Source organism: Rhizophagus irregularis, chromosome 24 (assembly GCF_026210795.1).
Source record: "Rhizophagus irregularis chromosome 24, complete sequence".
Taxonomy (NCBI): Eukaryota; Fungi; Glomeromycota; class Glomeromycetes; order Glomerales; family Glomeraceae; genus Rhizophagus; species Rhizophagus irregularis.
Window position 1 is genome coordinate 2,023,542 of NC_089452.1, and position 20,673 is coordinate 2,044,214.

Sequence of the window (20,673 nt, forward strand, 5' to 3'; positions counted from 1 at the left end):
ACATATAATTTAAACCAACTAAAACTTTTATTTAAAAATTATTTAATAATATAGGGTGTAAGTTATTTATTTAATTCTATTGTTATTTATTTAAATATTTGCATATAATTTAAACTAATAAATTCTTTATTTAAAAAATTATTTAATAATATAGTTCGTAAGTTAAATATTTAATTTTATTATCACTTATTTATATATAATTTAGACTAACTAAATTCTTTATTTAAAAAATTATTTAATGATATAGAGAGTAAGTTATTTACTTAATTCTATTATCACTTAATCATATAATACTTATATATAATTTATTCTTTATTTAACAAAATTTTTTTGTAACTTATTTTAGATGGTAAGTTATAAATTACTTATTTAATTCTATTATTATATATTTATATAATATTTAAAAATTATTTTGTAATTTCCTTTAGATCGTAAGTTATAAGTTATTAATTATTACTTATGTACATATAATTTAAACTACTAACTAAATTATTTATTTAAAAAATTATATAATAATATAGGGTGTAAGTTATTTATTTAATTCTGTTATTAATAGTTTATATAATATTTACATATAATTTAAACTAACTAATTGTTTATTTAAAAAATTATTTAATGATATACTAGGGTGTAAGTTAATCTATTTAATTTTATTATTAATTGTTTATATAATATTTACAAATAATTTAAACTAACTAAATTCTTTATTTAAAAATTATTTTTATAACTTTGTTTAGTGAGTAAGTTATAAGCTATTTATTTAATTCTATTAATTTAATTTAACTAATTCTTTATTTAATAATATAGGGAGTAAGTTATTTTTAATTCTATATTACTTATTTATATAATATTTAAATATAATTAAACTAAATAAACTATTTATTTAAAAAATTATTTTGTGATTTCTTTAGCTCATAAGTTATAAGTCATTTATTTAATTCTAGTATAATTACATATTATATGATATATACATTAATTTAAACTAATTAAATTCTTTAAATTATTTTAATTTCATTAGCTCGTAAGCTATTGTTATTTATTTACTTATTTTATATAATATTTTCATATTAATTTAAACTAACTAAATTGTTTATTTAAAAATTATTAATAATGTAGGGGGTAAGTTATTTATTTAATTCAATTATTACTTATTTATATAATATTTACATATAATTTAAACTAATTAAATTATTTATTTAAAAATTATTAAATAATACAGAGAGTAAGTTATTTATTTAATTCTATTATTACTTATTTATATAATTTAAACTAACTAAATTTTTTATTTAAAAAATTATTTAATATTATAGAGTGTTAGTTATTATTCAATTCTATTATTATATATTTATATAATATTTAAAAATTATTTTGTAATATCCTTTAGATCGTAAGTTATAAGTTATTAGTTATTACTTATGTACATATAATTTAAACTAACTAAATTATTTATTTAAAATTATATAATATTATAGGGTGTAAGTTATTTATTTAATTCTGTTATTAATAGTTTATATAATATTTACATATAATTTAAACTAACTAAATTCTTTATTTAAAAAATTATTTTACAGATGGTAAGTTATTTATCTAATTTTATTATTGCTTATTATTTATATAATATTTACATATAACTTAAACTAACCAAATTCTTTATTTAAAAAATTATTAAATAATATAGAGAGTAAGTTATTTATTTAATTCTATTATTATTTATTGTTATAATCTTTACATATAATTTAATCTAACAAATTTCTTTATTTAAAAATTATTAAATAATATAGGGTGTAAGTTATTTATTTAATTCTATTATTACTTATTGTTATTATATTTACTAATAATTTAAACTAACTAATTTCTTTATTTAAAAAATTATTAAATAATATAGGGTGTAAGTTATTTATTTAATTCTATTATTATTTGTTGTTATAATATTTACTTATAATTTAAACTAATTCCTTTGTTTAAAAATTATTTCATAGATGGTAAGTTATTTATTTAATTCTATTATTACTTATTGTTATAATATTTACATATAATTTAAACTAACTATATTCTTTATTTAAAATATTATTTTATAGATAGTATGTTATTTAATTCTATCATTACTTATTGTTATAATATTTACATATAATTCAAACTAATTAACTATTTATTTTAAAAAAATATCTTATAATTTCTTTTAGATCGTAAGTTATAAGCTATTTATTTTAATTCTAACATTATTTTTTATATAATATTTACATATAATTTAAACTAATTAAATTCTCTATTTAAAAAATTATTTAATAATATAGAGAGTAAGTTATTTATTAATAATATTTTTATTATGGTTAAATATTATTTAAGTTATTTATTTAATTCTATTATTAATTATTACATGATATTTACATATAATTTAAACTAACTAAACTATTTGTTTAAAAAATATTTTGTATTTCTTTTAGATCGTAAGTTATAAGCTATTTTTATTTTAATTCTACCATTACTTATTTATATAATATTTACATAATTTAAACTAACCAAATTCTTTATTTAAAAATTATTTAATAATATAGAGAGTAAGTTATTTATTAATAATATTTTTTATAATGGTTAAATATTATTTAAACTACTAAATTTTTAATTTAAAAAATTATTTAATAATATAGAGTGTAAGTTATTCATTTAATTCTATTATTACTTAGTTATATAATCTTTATATATAATTTAAACTAACCAAATTCTTTATTTAAAAAAATTATTTGATAATATAGATTGTAAGTTATTTGTTGTTTCTATTGTTATAATATATTTCATATAATATTTATTTGTTACTGAATACTTTCATTTGAAAATTTCTGTTACTTTAGTTGGTAAGTTGTAAAATATGAGTTATTATTATAAATTTATACAAAAGTTAAAACATATATTATATTAAATTCCCATTTAAATTTAGAGTAAGTGTTAATTTATTTTAAACTTAATTTTATGTAAATTTTAATATAAAAGTTATAAACATTAATATAATTTTAATCATTTACATTTATAGATTTGGAGAAAGTAAAAATAGAATTATGGATAATTTTATTTTTGAAAAAGGTTTAGAATGGATTCCCTATAATAAACTTAAAAATGTTGAATATCTTAATGAAGGAGGATTTGGTACTATATACAAAGCTATTTGGTTAAATAATGATAGAGATGATGGAGATAAAGAAGTAATTCTTAAATGTCATAAAAATTTAAATGAAGATTTAAATGAATTTTTAAATGAAGTATGATAATATATTATTTATATTTTTAATTATTTAGATTATAATCTATATATACTAATATATTATTATTTTTTATAGTGGAAATATCATGAAAGTTGTTTAGATTCAAGTAATATTATAAATCTTTATGGATTTACAAACAATCCAGATACTTTATTATATATGGTAGTAATGGATTATGCAAACAAAGGTAATTTAAGAGAAAACTTAACAAGAATAATCAAAAATAATTGGAATCAAAAACTATATATGTTGTATGAAGTTATTTCTGGACTTAATAAGATACATGAACAAAATCTTATTCATTGTGATTTTCATGATGGCAATATTTTAAATCATAATAATGATAAAGTTTATATTAGTGATTTAGGATTATGTCAATCTGTAAAATCATTTTTGAAAAAGTATGATATTTATGGTGTTATACCATTTATGGCACCTGAAATTTTAAGAGGTAAATCTTATACTCCAGCTAGCGATATATATAGTTTTTCTATGATTATGTGGGAATTTACATCTGGGGTACCACCATTTAACAATAGAGCACATGATCTTCAACTTAGTTTAAGTATTTGTAAAGGTGAACGTCCTGAAATTATTGAAAATACTCCACAATATTATGTTGATTTAATGAAAAAGTGTTGGGATGAAGATCCATTAAAAAGGCCATCTTCTAAAGAAGTGTTGAATATTATTAAAGAATGGATATTTCTTCCTTATAGAAAGAAAATTAGAGATATTAATGAAGAATTAAAATGTAATATTTTGAAATTTATAAATGCACCAATTGGATATAATAATCTTGCTACTGAACCTCATCCACAAGCACACTATACAAGTCGCTTACTTGATTTTACTAGTAAAGAATTGAATGAAATTCTTGAAAGTGAAGATTTGAATGATTGTATGGTATTAGGTATGTAATATAATATATATAAAAATTAATCTTGCAAATTATTTATGTGAAATTAATTTATTTATTTGGATATTAAAACAGATTAAAATTGACCAAATTATTTGTGTTTTAAAAAAAGATATATATATTTTTTTTAAGTGATATTTGATATCATGCATTCAACAGTAATTGTTCTTTTGTTTATTTTTAGATTTATTTAAACACTAAGGCTAGAGTAGTAAAACTATTTTAAAGATGCTTAGTTTGTAATTTAAATAATTCCTTTATTTATATTTTATACAAATATTAATTATATGTATTCTCTTCTTAGAGTTATTTAAACATTAGGCTAGAGTAGTAAATATTTTACAAATTTCTTAGTTTGTAATTTAAATAAATCTTTTTTATCTTTTTTTTATAACTTTTCCAATTAGTATTAAATATAAAATATCGAATAGTAATAAAAGTATATAAAACCATTTCCAATGCATAAAATTAAAATCAAGTAATGTATAATATTTCATACTCATTTCAATAGCTAATTGAATTTATATTGTTGTCTTTTATCTTCAATATATTAGTCAACGTAAGGAACTACACCAAGAACATTATATTATAATGTATCAGTTATTTTTTTTGACAAACCAAAGTATGCTAACTTCATTCTATTTTGATGTTCAAGTACATTTGTACATGCTAAAATGAATATATATATTAGTTTATTGCTTGATGTAATCAAATTAGAAAAATCAATGGAATTAAATGGAATTGAATTACAAATGGACATTCGAATGGTGTTTAAAATCAACTGAATCAAAGAAATGCAATAGAAAAAATAGTTTAGGAGATTTATTATTATGGTAAGGAATAAAGCGATCATGGCAAAGCATTTAAAATCAGCTATGATGGATGTGCTTTGAGAATATATAATTAGAGGTTTGTTTCATTATGGCAAATAGAAGAGTGGCAGCTATTTGTTACAAAAAGCTTCAGATAAACTCATAAGGAATAAAGACGCAAAGATCAGGTTGAATAATTAAAGAATAAAAAATTATAATTTTGGCGTTACGACCATAAAATGTGCATAACGGACGAGATACAATTAGCTATATAAGGTATATATATCAATAGTAGAATGATTTTTTTGGAAAATTAGTGTTTAGTATTTAATCATTGTAATTAACAAAAATTTACGGTTTATAGCAACGTTTCTTGTTAATGATTGATTTTTTCATAAAACAAAATACATTCTTTTTTTATTAAAAATTCCCAAATTTTATTAATAAAAACAGCATTTTCGGTTTATTTTTACGAATATAATAAAAGTAATGTTAGATTGTGCTATAATATATGTAAGTATTGATAAGTTAATTTATAATACGTTCTACTTTTTTATCAATTTTCAATATCGGCATTATAATACAGTAGATAGTATACTAATTATTAACCTCTAAAACTAGATATTTAAAAATACTTAAAATAAGTCGAGAGTTATTTTAATAAATTTTTTTATTTTTATTTTTAACATATCAACAGATACAACAGCCTAAGCTGTCTTACTCTATCACCTTTGAGTGATCGATCCGCCAAAAAGAAATAGGCTAAACCACTTCTAAGAAAAAAATTTAAATCGAAAATTAAAAAAATTAAAAAAACCACTTCCGTCCATCACACTCCTATGTAAACACCACTTGTGAGTTTCTACAAAAAAAAGAAGCGTAAGTTATGCGTTATTTTCGTTGCTATCCACATCCTTTTGTTAGTCAAGGAGATCTAGGACATGAAATAAATTTAACAATGTCTACGCGTTAAGCTTTACTCTATTAAATTCAACAATTTGGTTCCTTCGAACTGCTTTGTTCTTGGCGTTGAGGCGTACGTTGCCAGATTTGTCGGGTGAGGATTTAGTCTTTGTGTCCTTTTTGGACTTTTTAGGAAGTAATTTACAGGGGTGCGGGATGCGATCTCTTGATTACTAGGAAGTGTTTGTGCATCTCAAAGAAGAGAATCCTTTGATTTTCCCATTCTGTATAATTTCACATGTTGATTTAGTTCACTTTATGATGTGCAAGGAAGGAAGCGAAGGAAGCCAAGCCAACATAAGGTGAATTCTAATCGAAATTATCTGAATACGTAAATCTTGCCTGGAATTTTTCCCTTTCGGTCCTTGAGTTTCCAGTGTCCAAGATACCAGTAACCCATTTGTCACCTAATTTTTGTGCCCACGACCGCATAACGAAATTTGTGTCCACTTTGAATAGAGGAGTATTTGTATTTGGCTTTGAAGCCATGAATGATTGAATGACGTCGTTATTCAGTTTTTGTGTCCTTTACGTTGTTACAATCATGTGATTAATATCCAACGTGACAAGAAAGCGCACCCTTTATTTCTGAGATATTTACTCAACGAAACTTACGGCTGATGTTTCTATGTTTACAATTGGTTCTTACTAGAGTTGCAAAGTGTTTCGAATGTTCCATGAACGTTTTTTTTTAACATTTAATCACGTTATATTACACAATAAAAAAATACTAGGTGATTACGACGAATAATACAACAATGTTTTTGTTCTCATTTTGCGATGACTAATATGCAAATTAAGTTGATGGATATAATAATACTAAATAATACAACTTATAATTGTATAAAAAATTAATTTGGTATAAATTTTACACACTTATAACCAACTATTTTATAAAAGGTTATGGATGAAAGATTTGATACTAAAAAGTTAGAATTTGCAATGATTTGATGAACAATTTGTAAAAGAACTAATTAAAAGAATTGTACAATCAAAAGAAAAAATTAGAGACCATTTAAAGGGCATGAATTTGTAGTTGTGATACCGACTTAACTGAAACCAAATGTTAAAATTGTTTTATGATTTTAATTTTAACTAGTTGTTACAATTGTTAAAGACTGGGATAAAATTTAAATGATGGTTTGTTAAGCTTATGTTTAAAGATAAAATTACTTCCGCATTTGATACTAACATTACAGTCACCACTGGTTATGACGAACTTGTTTGTACCGAAATCTCGTTATACCGACGAACCAGAATCGATTTTTATAAATAATTCCACCGGATATGACGAACTTTTATAACATAACACTATATAACGCATTCGAACCTAACTTAACCTGCCCCATATATTAGCCATATTTTCTATAACGAACACTATATATATACTAATCCAGGCCAAATTTATAGTGCCGGCCAGGATTATCAGTAATTTTTTCGAAAATTTTTGCCAAACGAATTATTAATTATTACGTGCGGCTTCGATTTGAAGCCTCTTTGCCGCAAAAAAAAAAATCAAAGAAATTATTAATTATTATCCAGAAATTATAACGAATTCACTATATACCGAACCAAATCTCCTGAAACGGAGGGTTCGTTATATTCAGTGGCGACTGCACATTCTAAAATTGTTTTCATTAACAAAATATAAATGAAAAGTCTGTGTAATAAAATTAAATTATTATTAAAATTTATCATTATGAAAAGAGTCTGCTTAGTGATAATTTCAACAACGTTAGTTTTTTGCTTTAATTATAATTCTCATCAGTTAAGTCGGCATCACTAATTTGTAGCTAGTTCTGCTAATTATGCCAGCCTAAATGCTGCTTCATTGCTAAAAGATTAATTATTTTATGGATAGTAACATAGAATTTATAATGGTGCCATGCCTCGTTAACAAGCCCTTCTATAGAATTATATGAACACAACCGGTATCAACTTATATGAAAAATTTTTCTTGATCAATAAATAGTGATCCAAACATATTTCTTCTTTAATCTAATTGACAGAATCAAATTGTTCTCTCGTTATCGGAAAATTCTAGAAAAGGCAACAAAATTATCTATCAGCATTTATTTTTTTCTACGAAATTACCCTGCCTCTCATTTTCTAGTAAAAAATAGAAATACGAGGTAATAAATTAATATCACCACTAATTAAATTATAATAATAATTAGTCTTATTAAAATATTAATTGAATGTTGTTTTAGAAACCATTTTCGTTCGAAAAATTATTCTGCAGTAAAACATTGAAGTCCATAGTGTACGATACAGAGGTCCCGTGGCGACTAAATTATTTGTTACGTTAACGTACAGTATTAAAAATAAATTTTAATTATGATGTCATTGTTACTATCATTTCGAATTCTTGTCATTTGACAAATGACTACTCATTAGCACAATCAAATCTTTAACTAATCGTAATAAACTTGTCATATTGTTTACCGGATAAAAAAAACAGGGTTTTAATAATTTAACTATATATATACACACTACATGCACTTAAAGTTTTGTAAATTATCAAAGGATGGAAAGATGGAAAAGGACTCGTGAAAATTTAACCAAAAATACCGACAGACGTGTGAAATCACGTGACCATACTTTATGGTGAAACGGAGTTAACGGACTAGTTTTAGATAAATATTGAAGATTTAACTGGCTAATTTAGATAAAAGAGTTGCGCTTTGGGCGTAAAACCTAATGCAAGCACAAGAAAGAACAAACATATTCTTTCTTAGAACAAAATATCAAAATATCAAAACATAAAAAATGGAGTTTATGTATAATTGTGATGTAGTGTCTAGGGGGTTAGATAAATATACGGGGGGGGGAAACTCATAGGTTACACAGGCTGACCAATAAAAACCCGAACTGTCGCCACTATAAATTGGTTACACAAACGAATTTTCATATTAAATCGCGCAAAAATTTTACTTTTTTTTAATTTTTTCGACGCGCATAGATAGAGAAGCAGCCGATCTTAAAAGTTAAGGTTGTATATGTAAGTGTAGTTTTTTTTATCAAAATTGAACCACTGGTTGCTTCGTTCTTGATTTTATATGTATTTGTTACTTTTACATTAGAAAGCTAGAATTATACTTTTTTTTTTTAGAGATTCCAATAAAAAGTTATAAAATATTTTTGCTTTTAAAACATTTAAAAATAGTGCTTTCTTCTTTTATTATGTATTATTTTCAAGTGTGTAATAATTTTTCATATAGTTTTGAGGTATTTCAAATAGCCGATCCTATTTTTTGAAAAATACAGAAAATAAACTAACGAAAAAAAATACGTAACGATAAACTTGAGCATTTCGTCATTTCCGATATTTTGTGATGGGTTGATTATCGGCAAATCTTTCACTTTAAACATGGGGTATCGTTACATTTTACTAGTAACACATAGTAATTTACATATGGTGACAGTTCTGGCGATCACTAATCAGCCTGTGTAACCTATGAGTTGTCCCCCGTATATTTATCTAACCCCTAGGTAGTGTTACGACATATTGTTCAAAATTTCCAATTCCAAGTACTTGGCATACCGGCCAAGGTTTTATTGTATAATGATTGGCAACTATTCAATAAAGAGAGAAAAAATAAAAAATTTAAATTAATTGTGCACATTCTTTGACGGTCCGTAAAATCCGCTTTTAATTCACTGGATTTGGGATACAAAAAAAAAAAATACGGCCGACGTAATATTATAATAATGGATTAGCGTATCGAAATTAATTTTTTCTATTTTCCATAAATAAAAAAAATGTTTAATTGTTTTACGCCCACATATGGATATATATGTATATAAATTCTATAAACAACTTTTCCATTTGTTCGTAAACTCCGGCAGATCGTAATTTCTGTATTTGGAAGTTGTTGAATTAATTCACGTATTTGCTGCGACAATTTGTTGCATGGCTATCTTACTAATTATGGTAAATTATTTTTAGTACTCATTTAATAATGGTCAATGCAAATACATAAAGCGTTTTGATAATAAGATATATTTTATAATAAGATAAAAAATTATAAATAAAGCGATCTCAATCATTTTGAATTTTGTCTTTCAAAAAAAAAAAGCTTCTTAAATATCTTAAATATCTTTAAAATACTTAAATATCAATATCTTAAATATTCATCCGTTATTTTTTCTTTTTATTGAAAAAAAAAATAATGTATCAATCGGTTATTTTAGGATCTCTTCTATTGGCAACGCTTTACGTTTTAAAACGTATGCGTGATCCAAAATTGGTATGATACAAGATTCTAAGTCTTTAAAGACCTATCAAGAATTTCGTTGTTTCTTTACTTAATTACTTATCTTTATTTATTTTTTTTTTTAGAATATGCCTCCGCTCGTTCGTTATAAGTTTCCAATTATTGGACATACCTACATTTATTTGACTAATAGCGAAGAATTTCTTAAACAATGTAAAAAGGAGGTTTGTAGTTTTTGTAGACTTATGAATTTTTACACTCAATTAACGTTAAATGTTTATTAACTTTTTTAAATTATCATGTTAGTACGGTGAAATCTTCAGTCTATATTTATGGGGTGAAGTAAAAACAATTGTTGGTAAGTTACCCATTTTATATTATTAATAAAAATATTTTTATGTTTGTATTAATAAATTTTTTTTAATATGGTTCTATAGGAAAAGAACATCTGCAAGAAGTATTAAAGAGAGATGATTCATTTGATGCCGGAATAGCATTTGAAAGATTATTGCCATTAAGTGTAATACTTAAACATTTAGCAAAATTTCAAAATTCGACAAAAGTACTTAAAGAGTATGTCATGAATAAGCTAAAAACTTATACTGAACGTATGCAAAAAAATCTTAATTTTGCTACTCAAAAATATATTGGTGATTGTGATGAACCAAAAATTATTAGTAATGTGTATGATACAATGACAAAAATTATTTGTTATCCTATTGCAGATATTTTTGTTGGTAAAGTAAGTATATTTGTTATACATACAGACCTAACATAATTTGCATTATATATTTATATATATATATTTTTTAATAGGAGTTGTCACAATATGAAGAAATTATAAATACATTCTCAGATTTTACGATTGATGCAGCAAAAATTTCGATGATTCCGCCGGTTCTTGACTTCATTTATCCAAGACTTCAATATTATATCAATTGTATTATATTAAAAATCTATAATCCAGCAGTTAAACATCAAAGGATACTTATTAAACATCTTAAAAATCAAATTTATAAACGTTTACAAGAGAAAGAAAAATATGGAGATTCCTGGAAACGTCCTGCAGATTTCCTTCAAGATCTTTTAGAAGAAGAAAGTTTTGATCCAAATAATATTAATTATGCAGAAATAGCAGATAAAATATGTTTATTTATATTCGTATCGATTCATACGACATCAAATAGTTGTACACATGTTATTATGGATTTAGCATCTCGACCTGAATATATACAAGAATTATACAAAGAACAATTGGAAGTTCGTAAAGAAGCTGATGAAAATGGAATACTTCCATTTGAAGCTCTTAATAACATGAAAAAATTAGATAGTTTTATCAGGGAATCTTTAAGATTATCTGAAAGTATATCAACACTTCCACATGTCGTAACAAAAGATTATACATTCGCTAATGGATTACAAGTACCAAAAGACCGTGCAGTCCATCTTTACACTGATGATGTTTATCTGGATGAATCATTACAAGGACCAAATCCAAAATCATTTGAACCATTCCGACATTTAGAAACGAATGCTTCAGCAACAAAAATTGGTAAAAACTTTTTGTTATTCGGAGGCGGTAAACACGCGTAAGTATATTATTCTATTTAGCGTTTTTCAAAAAAATTTTTTTTGTTTTTTTTTGCATTATGAAAATAACAAATTATCGTTAAATTATTTAGATGTCCTGGAAGACAACTTGCTATAAACGAAGTTAAATTTTTCTTACATAATGTTATATTAAAATATAATTTACGTACCGAAAGCGGTAAAATCGAAGGACCAAAGATGATTGGTCCAAGGAAATTTCCAAGTGAAGCTGGAATTGTTTTTGAAAAAAGAAAATAATTGTGAAAATATGCTTTTAAATTATTATACTTCAAAATAATGGGTTTTTTTTTCATTTCCATTTTGTTTATTTATTCATTTTTTTTTTCACTATAATCTAATAAAAAAAATTAGAATAGAAAAATCCAATGTTTATTTTTAAATAAATCAATTATTAAATCACTATTTATTTATGAAGAATGTGACATTTCACCCTATTTCAAGAGTGATAATCAAAGTCTATTACGATAAAAGAATATTGTACCGAAGTACAATACACCCATTTTTATAAAATTATTACGTAAATAATTTCGTTCGTTCATTTAAAGCACGTGACCAGATACCACGCAGGTTATTGTGTCGATAAATGATCAAGTTCCGAATATGGGTTGTCCTCAGACCACCATTTGGTGAACCCAGATACCGCAGGTGGACTATTACGTGGCTAAGTTGCGTCACTAGTTCGTTAGAATTAAAGGTGTTAAATAATTTAGTAGTAGTTGTAGGTGTAGGTCGGGTGTATTATCATTACTGCAAATGAAATTTGGCGTACTATAATCTGGGTATTTTTTTGTATTACCTGGTAATCTAAAATTTTTTATATCTTAGTTGTAGTATACTGTAGATGTGTTGTAGAAGAAAACCTAAAATTGTTTTTGCGACAGTATTACGTTGGGTATTAAATATTTACGAACTCCTACATAAAAGCCACTATATAAAAGAAAATATGCGCACTAGCTGGTCCGTATTAGATCTTGGAGGAACACCCGTTATAGCTTTTATGACACCACTTTATACTAAAAGATCTTACTCACTTTTTCCATTCATATATCTCAAAGAACCACAATCCGTCAACTTCTACCGTTCCTGTCAAACGACATTTACCAACGAACATGGAAAAACCATAACGAACATTTCAAACGATGGAAACGTCGAAATGATATTATAAAAAAAGATTTCACATCGTACAACAGCAAATCCACCACGCATCGATCAACTACTTCTGGAATATTTCTTGCCTGATCATTCGCCACCGAATCCAGTAAACATCTACAATTTTAGATAAGATGGACGTCTAACGATCTTTTACATAATGGTTCTTGGTTACAACATTTAATTATAGCTTCTTTCCCTTAGTTTACTATTCGTTTATAGATTTACAACAACGACATCACTCTCTGATTATAATTGTCCCTTTTTCATTTTCCTCATTTAGATAATAAGAATAGATCATTACATGTAGACAACATGTATATAACGTTTTTTACTTGAGAAATGGAGTGTTTCCTATAAGTAAAAAGATAATAAAACATTTAAGTTAATTACTTTGAGGCTAAAATTGACCGTTAACTAATTAACTACCAATTTCAATCTGAATCATATAATTGATAATGATATTATGGAACTTTATTTAATTATACCTCTTTTTTTTTTTACAAGAAACTATATATACCAATATTACCTATATTCAAAAAAATTTTAATCTAAAAAGTAATAACTTGATTCAATTTCAAATCGTTTAATAATTCCTTCATTTTTATATTTTTTTAATATTTTTGAATCAAAAAAATCATCATAATTAGAATTAATTAAAGTAAGTGAAGGTCTACCTTTCCAATTTTTTAAAAAATTTTCAAAATTATTTGAAGAAATTTTCCAATAATTTAAAAATTTTATATAATTTAAAAATTTTGAAGTTGAATCATCAATTAATAATTCTGATAAAATCCCTCCATCATCAAATTTTTCTTCTAAAGATTTTTCTTCAAATTCATCATTATTATTTAATATACTAAAATATAATTCTTTTAAATTTTGACAAATTTTTAATAATTTTTTAAATTCCATAAAATTATAATTATGTATAACTATTGATAAATTTTCAATTTTTGGACAATTTTTATATATTGAACGAATTAATCTTTTTGAATCTTTACAATAATGATATTTTTCAATTAAAAGTTTTTTAAGATTTCCACCAGTTTTTTCAATTATTTCTGCTACAATATCAGGAGATATATTTTCTATATGTAAAATTCGAAGATTAGGATATGAAGAAATTTTTAATTGATCTTCATATTTTTTATCAAGATGAGGTATAAGAAATTGTAATTTTTGTAAATTACAAAGTTTTGGAAGTATTGTAGGTGGAAATGAAATATTACCACAAAAGAATGCTTTAAAATGTATTAAAGAATCAGAATTTCCTATTAATGCTTTACCAACATCACCAAAAGGATCATAATCTTCTTCACCTCCAACGAATAAATTACCATTAAATTCAATATATTTTAAATTCTTTTGAACTTGAATTAATTTTGCCAAACCATAATTATCCTTCTTACATTGATCGATAATTAACTTTTCTATATATTGACAATGTTGAGCCAATCTATCATAAAATAAAGGTTGATCAAACGTTGTACATTTCAATTCTGTAAGTCTTGAAAGACAAGATTCAGCGCCGTTAAAATAATCTAAATGATGTTTTATATATCTTACATCCATAGATTTTAAAAGTGAACATTTTCTCATCAAAAGTTTATAAACTTCTTGTTCAACAATATATTTTTTATAATCTGATAAATGAATAATAGAATTAATTTTAACAACATTTAAATGTCTACAAAAAGTTAAATAATCGAATAAAGGAGGATTTTGTGATTTTGATGAAGGAATTTCAATTCCTTCAAGTTTAAGAAATTCTTTAGATTCATCAGGTAAAAATAATATTATAGTATTATATAAAAATTTTTCTTGATAAAATCCTAAATAATAACGCCAAGGATTTTTCCATAAAAATATAACAGCTGTTTCACACCAAAGTTTATCAACTAATAAACATGAAAATAAAGATCTTTGATCATCTTCTAATTCTTCAAATATTATTAAAAGAATATCTTTAAGTTTTGACATTATTTTGATAAAAAAAAAAAAGGAGAGAATTTACGAAAGTGTTTATTAATGAAAAAAAAAAGTTGAAAATCAAATGAATTTTGTCTATATAAGGTAAACTGTACATACACATGACAAAAAATGGTTGGTTCACAATGTCAATCATCTTGATTGTTTCTTCAAGCCATAATTTTTTGTTTAACATTGCACGAATTATTAAAAATGTTTTAAAAAAAGAAACATGAACTACATGGCGCAGATTTTGATTATTAAAGATATTTCAAAGAAATCGAAAGTAATTTAAAAGAAATTCAAACATAAAGCGTTATTATACGCAGATATAAGCTAATTTAAATTTTAAAGTTTTTAACCTGATAGACTATGCTAATTCTTCATATTTTTTTTACATAGATACATATTTCAAATTATCCTTTTTTTGTCTCTTTATTGGCTAAGTTTGTGTAACTCGTAAGTTTAAGAATTTTAACGTAAAGATTCCTTTTATGGATTTCCTCGCGGCTTGTCATTACGTTTGTGGCTGCGTCATCCTACTAAATATGATTGGCATTGCACAGGCTGATCACGTTAGTGCGACATGCTTATTGTTGAATATCGTACAATACAGGTCATCAACAGATGATTGGCAAGGTAGATCTATCGTAGAATGTTTATAGAAGATATACTTAATAAATATTATGATAGAAAACACATGCTTAAATTAAGTTAAATCATATTCATATTATATATCCAATGAAACATTTGATACTATAGTCTTTCAAATAGGTATTGTAAAAATTATGGTGAAAAATATTCAGCTATGTGGCCACGCACTGAACTATCGTTTTCCGTTCGTCAGAACACTACCATATGCAATGATGCCCGTTATGTGTGTAATGAGTAATTTTTGATTCGAATTTTAGTACATAATTTTTCTATATAAAGGTTCCTCCTTAGTAAATACGGTATGTATACATTAACATCGGCCATATCTTTATACTTGGAATGTCCTTTTTCATAGTAAACACATTAATATTACTAGAGAAACGTGAAGTCTGTGCAAATCCAGGATGTTATGGATTGTTTTTTAAGGATTGCTTATACAAGGAGCTTTATACGTAAAATTTCAATAAGGTCAATTTTAAATTATAATCTAAATTATGTTTTTTCCTCCTTTAGAAAAAATCAATGTTATTGATGCATCTGATTACAAAGCACTTGGTGATGCCCTTGCTATAGTATGCTTGCACCGGATATATGGTAAGGTTATTAATTCAGAACTTATAGAAAGTGAACTTACAAATACACGGTAATGAGTGAGGAAAATGTTCATATTTTTTTTAAAAGTTTTTCTTCTCAAACATAATTTATCCATACAAGTATTCTGCAAACTCCGCGATTTTTCAGAGTAATGCCTAATGCGTTAAAGAAATATGTTGTCATGGATATACGAAAACTTCACTTGGAGATTTAAATAATTTGCTAGATAGACTTCCTGGTCTTTTGCGGATATATTACCTGATGAATTTATTGTAGAATGGGTGGTTAAACAGGCACTTGAGCGAACTGGCAATGTTTCCATTACAAATGAATCGATAAATTCGTCAACAAATATTGTAGAAATTAGCGATGTGTTTTTTCTTTATAATGTTGTTAATTGTTAGGGATCTTTCTAAATTGTACTGTATATATATTTTTTATTAATATTGAATTACATTAAAGTTGCTCTTTACATTTTACAACTTTTTTTTTTCAAAAGTTAAGCTTGTTTCATCAATATCAAGACTTATATATATCAAAGCACCTTGATCGTTGGCAAAAAAAAGATCGTTCTAATTAAACAACCTTATTTATTAGTTAATCTAACTGACATTCACAAAGTTGTGCGCCATGAAAATTACATATACTCTAAAATTTCATGTAGAGAAATATACAAAAAATTTGTATTTTTAATGTAAATTCTTGGGTTATGATGATCTTATTGAGGTATGACTAAATATCACTACGTCGATCTCTAGGCGCAGCTTTAATTCGTCGTTCTATTTGCTAGAAAAATAGCTTCTTTGGATTAGTGTCTTCTGAAGATTATTTTCAACAATCTAACATTATTTGGTAAGTGATATTATGCTGACGGGTATGCCAGAGATTTTCTGAAATGTAACGTATGTATTTCATAATTCTATAGCAAATTTATTGTAAGTTCCAAACAGTAGTCATACAATGACGCAGAATCCGATAAAATCTTGTATTGAACTAATTTAACTGACCCTGGTAAAGTTCCCATTATCATAAAGCCCATAATTTAAACTTACAAAATTTCTTTTTCTTCTTTGTTCATAGAACAATACATTAATAATAATTTCTTTCCATAATAATTCTAAAACTAAATGCGAAATCAAACATAATGACATGTATGTAGTTATTTAGTTATTTTGCATTGATTTAATAAATTGTGAATTCATTCTAAAAAATATTTTAATTTCCATTTGATATATGAGCCATGTGAGAATTCTTGAATTTCAACGTCATAAAAATTTTGGGTTTCTGCTAAAAAAAAAATACAACAGCATATTATTTAATCATAATATGAGATTTTGAATATTTTTGTATAGAAACATATATTTGGTTTACTGCATGAGCTAATTGGGTTATGATTCTCATTATTTGATTTGGTAGATCGTTCGAATTACAATATTTGTACGTCAAGATCACGTAGTAAATTAAGTTCGCACTGTGATATGTATTTTGATTATCGATCAATGTTTCCTAATAATAATATGTTACCATATTTCAAAAAAAAAAAAGAGTAAAATTAACCGAATACATGAAATACGTATAATTTTTTTTTTAAGGCTCAATAATTATTCCGTAAAGTTATTTATTATGATGAAAGAAGGTAAGAATTTTTTTAATAAAAAAAAATAAAAAAAAAATAAGAATCTATAAAAATCTATTATACCTTTTTAAAGGAAACTTCTTATGAGAAATACATTACCATTATATTGTGAAACAAATATACCAATCAAACAATAAGAAATAGATACAATAAAACACAACGATGTATTGGATGCTGATATTCCAATTGAAATGATTTCATGGATTTATCATGGATTTTCCATTAAATTTTACATTACGGAAAAACCGCGATAAAAAAAAAAAAATTTTTTTTTATATCACCGGAATATATCCAATATATCCGCAAAAAAATGATTTTGTACAACCTTTGAATATCATTTTTTTTATGCATAACTCTTGTAATACAATAAAACATAACTTTAAATACATAGATCATAACCTTAACAAGTATAATATTTGCAAATATTGGAAATACGTGTAATTCTTTAAAAATCTTCAGCCATTTAAAAATAAATGGAACAAATGTATGGATACTTTTTTTGTAATACAAAAAAAAAAAAAAAAAAAGGATTCTATTAAGAATATAACGGACTTTTTTTCATTTTAATAATTTTTTTATTCTTTTATTATTTAAATAAAGAAAACGTTATTAATTGTTTAGTTTATTTTATTTATTTTTTTTTTATGTCGTACTATAAATAAATTTATGTAATTATTTATATAATAATAGCTAATTTACATTTAATTTTGAATCCAAAAAGGTTTTTTTTTTTTTAGCTATTCAAAATATAAGTGAGGGTTTTTATCGTTGGTTTGGAAAAAAAAAGAAAAAAAAATTTTTAATGAATCTATCGGATTAATTTAAAAAAATTATAACAAAAAAATTATTTTAACAGATTTTTAAAACCATTATGTACAGACATTTAAAACCAGAAAAAATTTATAAACCGCATGATTATGTTCCTTTACCACCACCGAATTTTGATATATTTCATTATAGAAGAGGTCGTAAATATATTTCCGGAGTAAATCATTTATTACCTGTTGACGATAGTGAATTTGATAGAATACAACATCAACATAATATTTATTATCATGTTTGGAAGAATCATTTTTCTTCTCCTATACGTGAATTATTAAAGACGGAAGGTACAAAAGTACTTGATGTTGGGTAAGAATATTATATTAAATTTAATTTGTAAAAAATAATTTGCAAATTTTTTAATAATCCTTTTGTATCAAATAGTTGCGGTCCTGCAATGTGGACATTAGAAATGGCGTCACTATATCCAAAATCTAAATTTACAGGCATAGACGTTGCACCTATATATCCTGTTGAAATAAAACCCCTCAATGTCGAATTTCTTCAAGTAAATATAGTTAAACATGGTTTACCTTATGATGATAATACATTTGATTACGTATTTTCCAGATTTAAGGGGTTTTCTTATACTATTAAAGATTGGAAATTTGTTATTAGCGAAATATGTAGAGTATGTAAAATTGGTGGTTATATTGAATTTATGGAAAAAGATGTTAAATTTGATATTAAAAATGATTTTACGAAGAAAGAATTATCTCGGTGTAAGTATTCTCATAAATAATTTTACGTACGTTTATAAAATATTATAATGTTATAATGTTTAACTCACTTTTAATTTTTACAGTTGTAAGAAATTTACGGAGAAAAAGTATTGAACCAATAATTTCACCAAAAATTGAACAATATATCCGGGAAACAAATAATTTTCCGGTCATACATCATGAAAAAAGAGATGTTCCGACAGGAGAATGGGGTGATAATGAGTATGATACGTATAAAATAGGTAAAAGTAATAATGAAATTATAAGATGGGGTGCGGAAAATATAAAAAATATAATGATAGAAGAATGTGATTACGATGAAAAGGAATGGGATTTAACCGTTGATGAATTTATGAGAGAACTTGATGAACATCATATTTATGATAATATTCATAGAATTTTTGCTAAAAAAGAAACAGAAAGTAAGGAAGAAGTTTGTAAGCGTAAATTTAATTTCTCTTTACTACGATCTTTATTTTCTTGTTTCAAAAAACCAAAAAAATTCATCAAAAAATATAATTAAGGACAATTATTATAACTTATATTTAATGATGAAAATGTTAAATACCAAAAATAAAAATTTATATGAACATTTTTTGTTTTTTTACTGTGCCACAACTAATTATATATGTATGCGTTTTGAATTCTTTTAACGTTTTTGACTTGTTTGACTTGGGGATATGTTAATTTTGAACGTCATTAAACCTGTTCATTTTTTCGACAGGTCGCATTTTTTGATCGGTTGAAACTTAAATTGATTGGCTACTACATTAAATTGGAATAACAACATTATTTTGGTTTTTAGGCTGCTACCAATAATTACAGTATTAACGAAAAAGCTCAACAACTGGATATGAAACAAGCCTATTAACGCACCTGATTAGGTTTTTGTATAAGATTAAGTTTGATCTGATCTACAGTAGATGATGATTATGTCGTAATGTTGAATTGTTTTGATTTGCTGATTTATGAATTTAAGTTTTGATTTCTAATCTTCGGCTTTGAAAGGTCATTTCATTTCATCTCCGTATTTTTTTAAAGTTTCGTGAATTTATTATATGATCGACAAAATTTAAGACGGATAATTCCCGATAGTTTGATCACATACTTTACAGGACGAACTTAAAAAAGAATCAGCCTTGAAAGCTTGAAGTAAAAAAAAAATATTTTTTTTTTATATCTTTAATGCCGAAAAAAAAGATAAATAACATATGATTGCATTGCATACACTAAAAGAATTAAATTAATTCTCTTTTACATTTAATTAAAATATTTCTAATTAAATTAAGTTGTTTATTCATTCACGATAGATTTTTTTTTTAATTTGGGCGTAAAATAATAATAGT

At 24.4% G+C, this 20,673-nt stretch overlaps 5 protein-coding genes across 5 annotated transcripts; 4 read left to right on the forward strand and 1 right to left on the reverse strand.

Annotated features, from left to right (window-relative positions):
* Positions 1-3,053: 3,053 nt before the first annotated feature.
* OCT59_016142 (uncharacterized protein) lies at positions 3,054-4,178 on the forward strand (the record flags this gene model as incomplete). The annotated part of the gene is made up of 3 exons (XM_066132273.1): positions 3,054-3,254; positions 3,333-3,444; positions 3,835-4,178. 3 exons carry the CDS (start codon positions 3,054-3,056, stop codon positions 4,176-4,178), a joined length of 657 nt encoding a protein of 218 aa, XP_066003273.1.
* Positions 4,179-10,123: 5,945 nt separating this feature from the next.
* Positions 10,124-12,016, forward strand: OCT59_016143 (uncharacterized protein; the record flags this gene model as incomplete). Its single annotated transcript, XM_025326905.1, has 6 exons — positions 10,124-10,201; positions 10,294-10,392; positions 10,475-10,526; positions 10,606-10,910; positions 10,985-11,757; positions 11,851-12,016. The coding sequence occupies 6 exons, from the start codon at positions 10,124-10,126 to the stop codon at positions 12,014-12,016; spliced, it is 1,473 nt and encodes a 490-aa protein (XP_025173808.1).
* A 706-nt stretch (positions 12,017-12,722) lies between these two features.
* Positions 12,723-12,944, forward strand: OCT59_016144 (uncharacterized protein; the record flags this gene model as incomplete). Its single annotated transcript, XM_066132274.1, has 1 exon — positions 12,723-12,944. The coding sequence occupies one exon, from the start codon at positions 12,723-12,725 to the stop codon at positions 12,942-12,944; it is 222 nt and encodes a 73-aa protein (XP_066003274.1).
* Positions 12,945-13,474: 530 nt separating this feature from the next.
* On the reverse strand, positions 13,475-14,911 carry OCT59_016145 (uncharacterized protein; the record flags this gene model as incomplete). Its single annotated transcript, XM_066132275.1, has 1 exon — positions 13,475-14,911. One exon carries the CDS (start codon positions 14,909-14,911, stop codon positions 13,475-13,477), a length of 1,437 nt encoding a protein of 478 aa, XP_066003275.1.
* A 3,743-nt stretch (positions 14,912-18,654) lies between these two features.
* On the forward strand, positions 18,655-20,198 carry OCT59_016146 (uncharacterized protein; the record flags this gene model as incomplete). Its single annotated transcript, XM_025309440.2, has 4 exons — positions 18,655-18,914; positions 18,990-19,327; positions 19,411-19,760; positions 20,133-20,198. The coding sequence occupies 4 exons, from the start codon at positions 18,655-18,657 to the stop codon at positions 20,196-20,198; spliced, it is 1,014 nt and encodes a 337-aa protein (XP_025173809.2).
* Between the last annotated feature and the right edge of the window lie 475 nt (positions 20,199-20,673).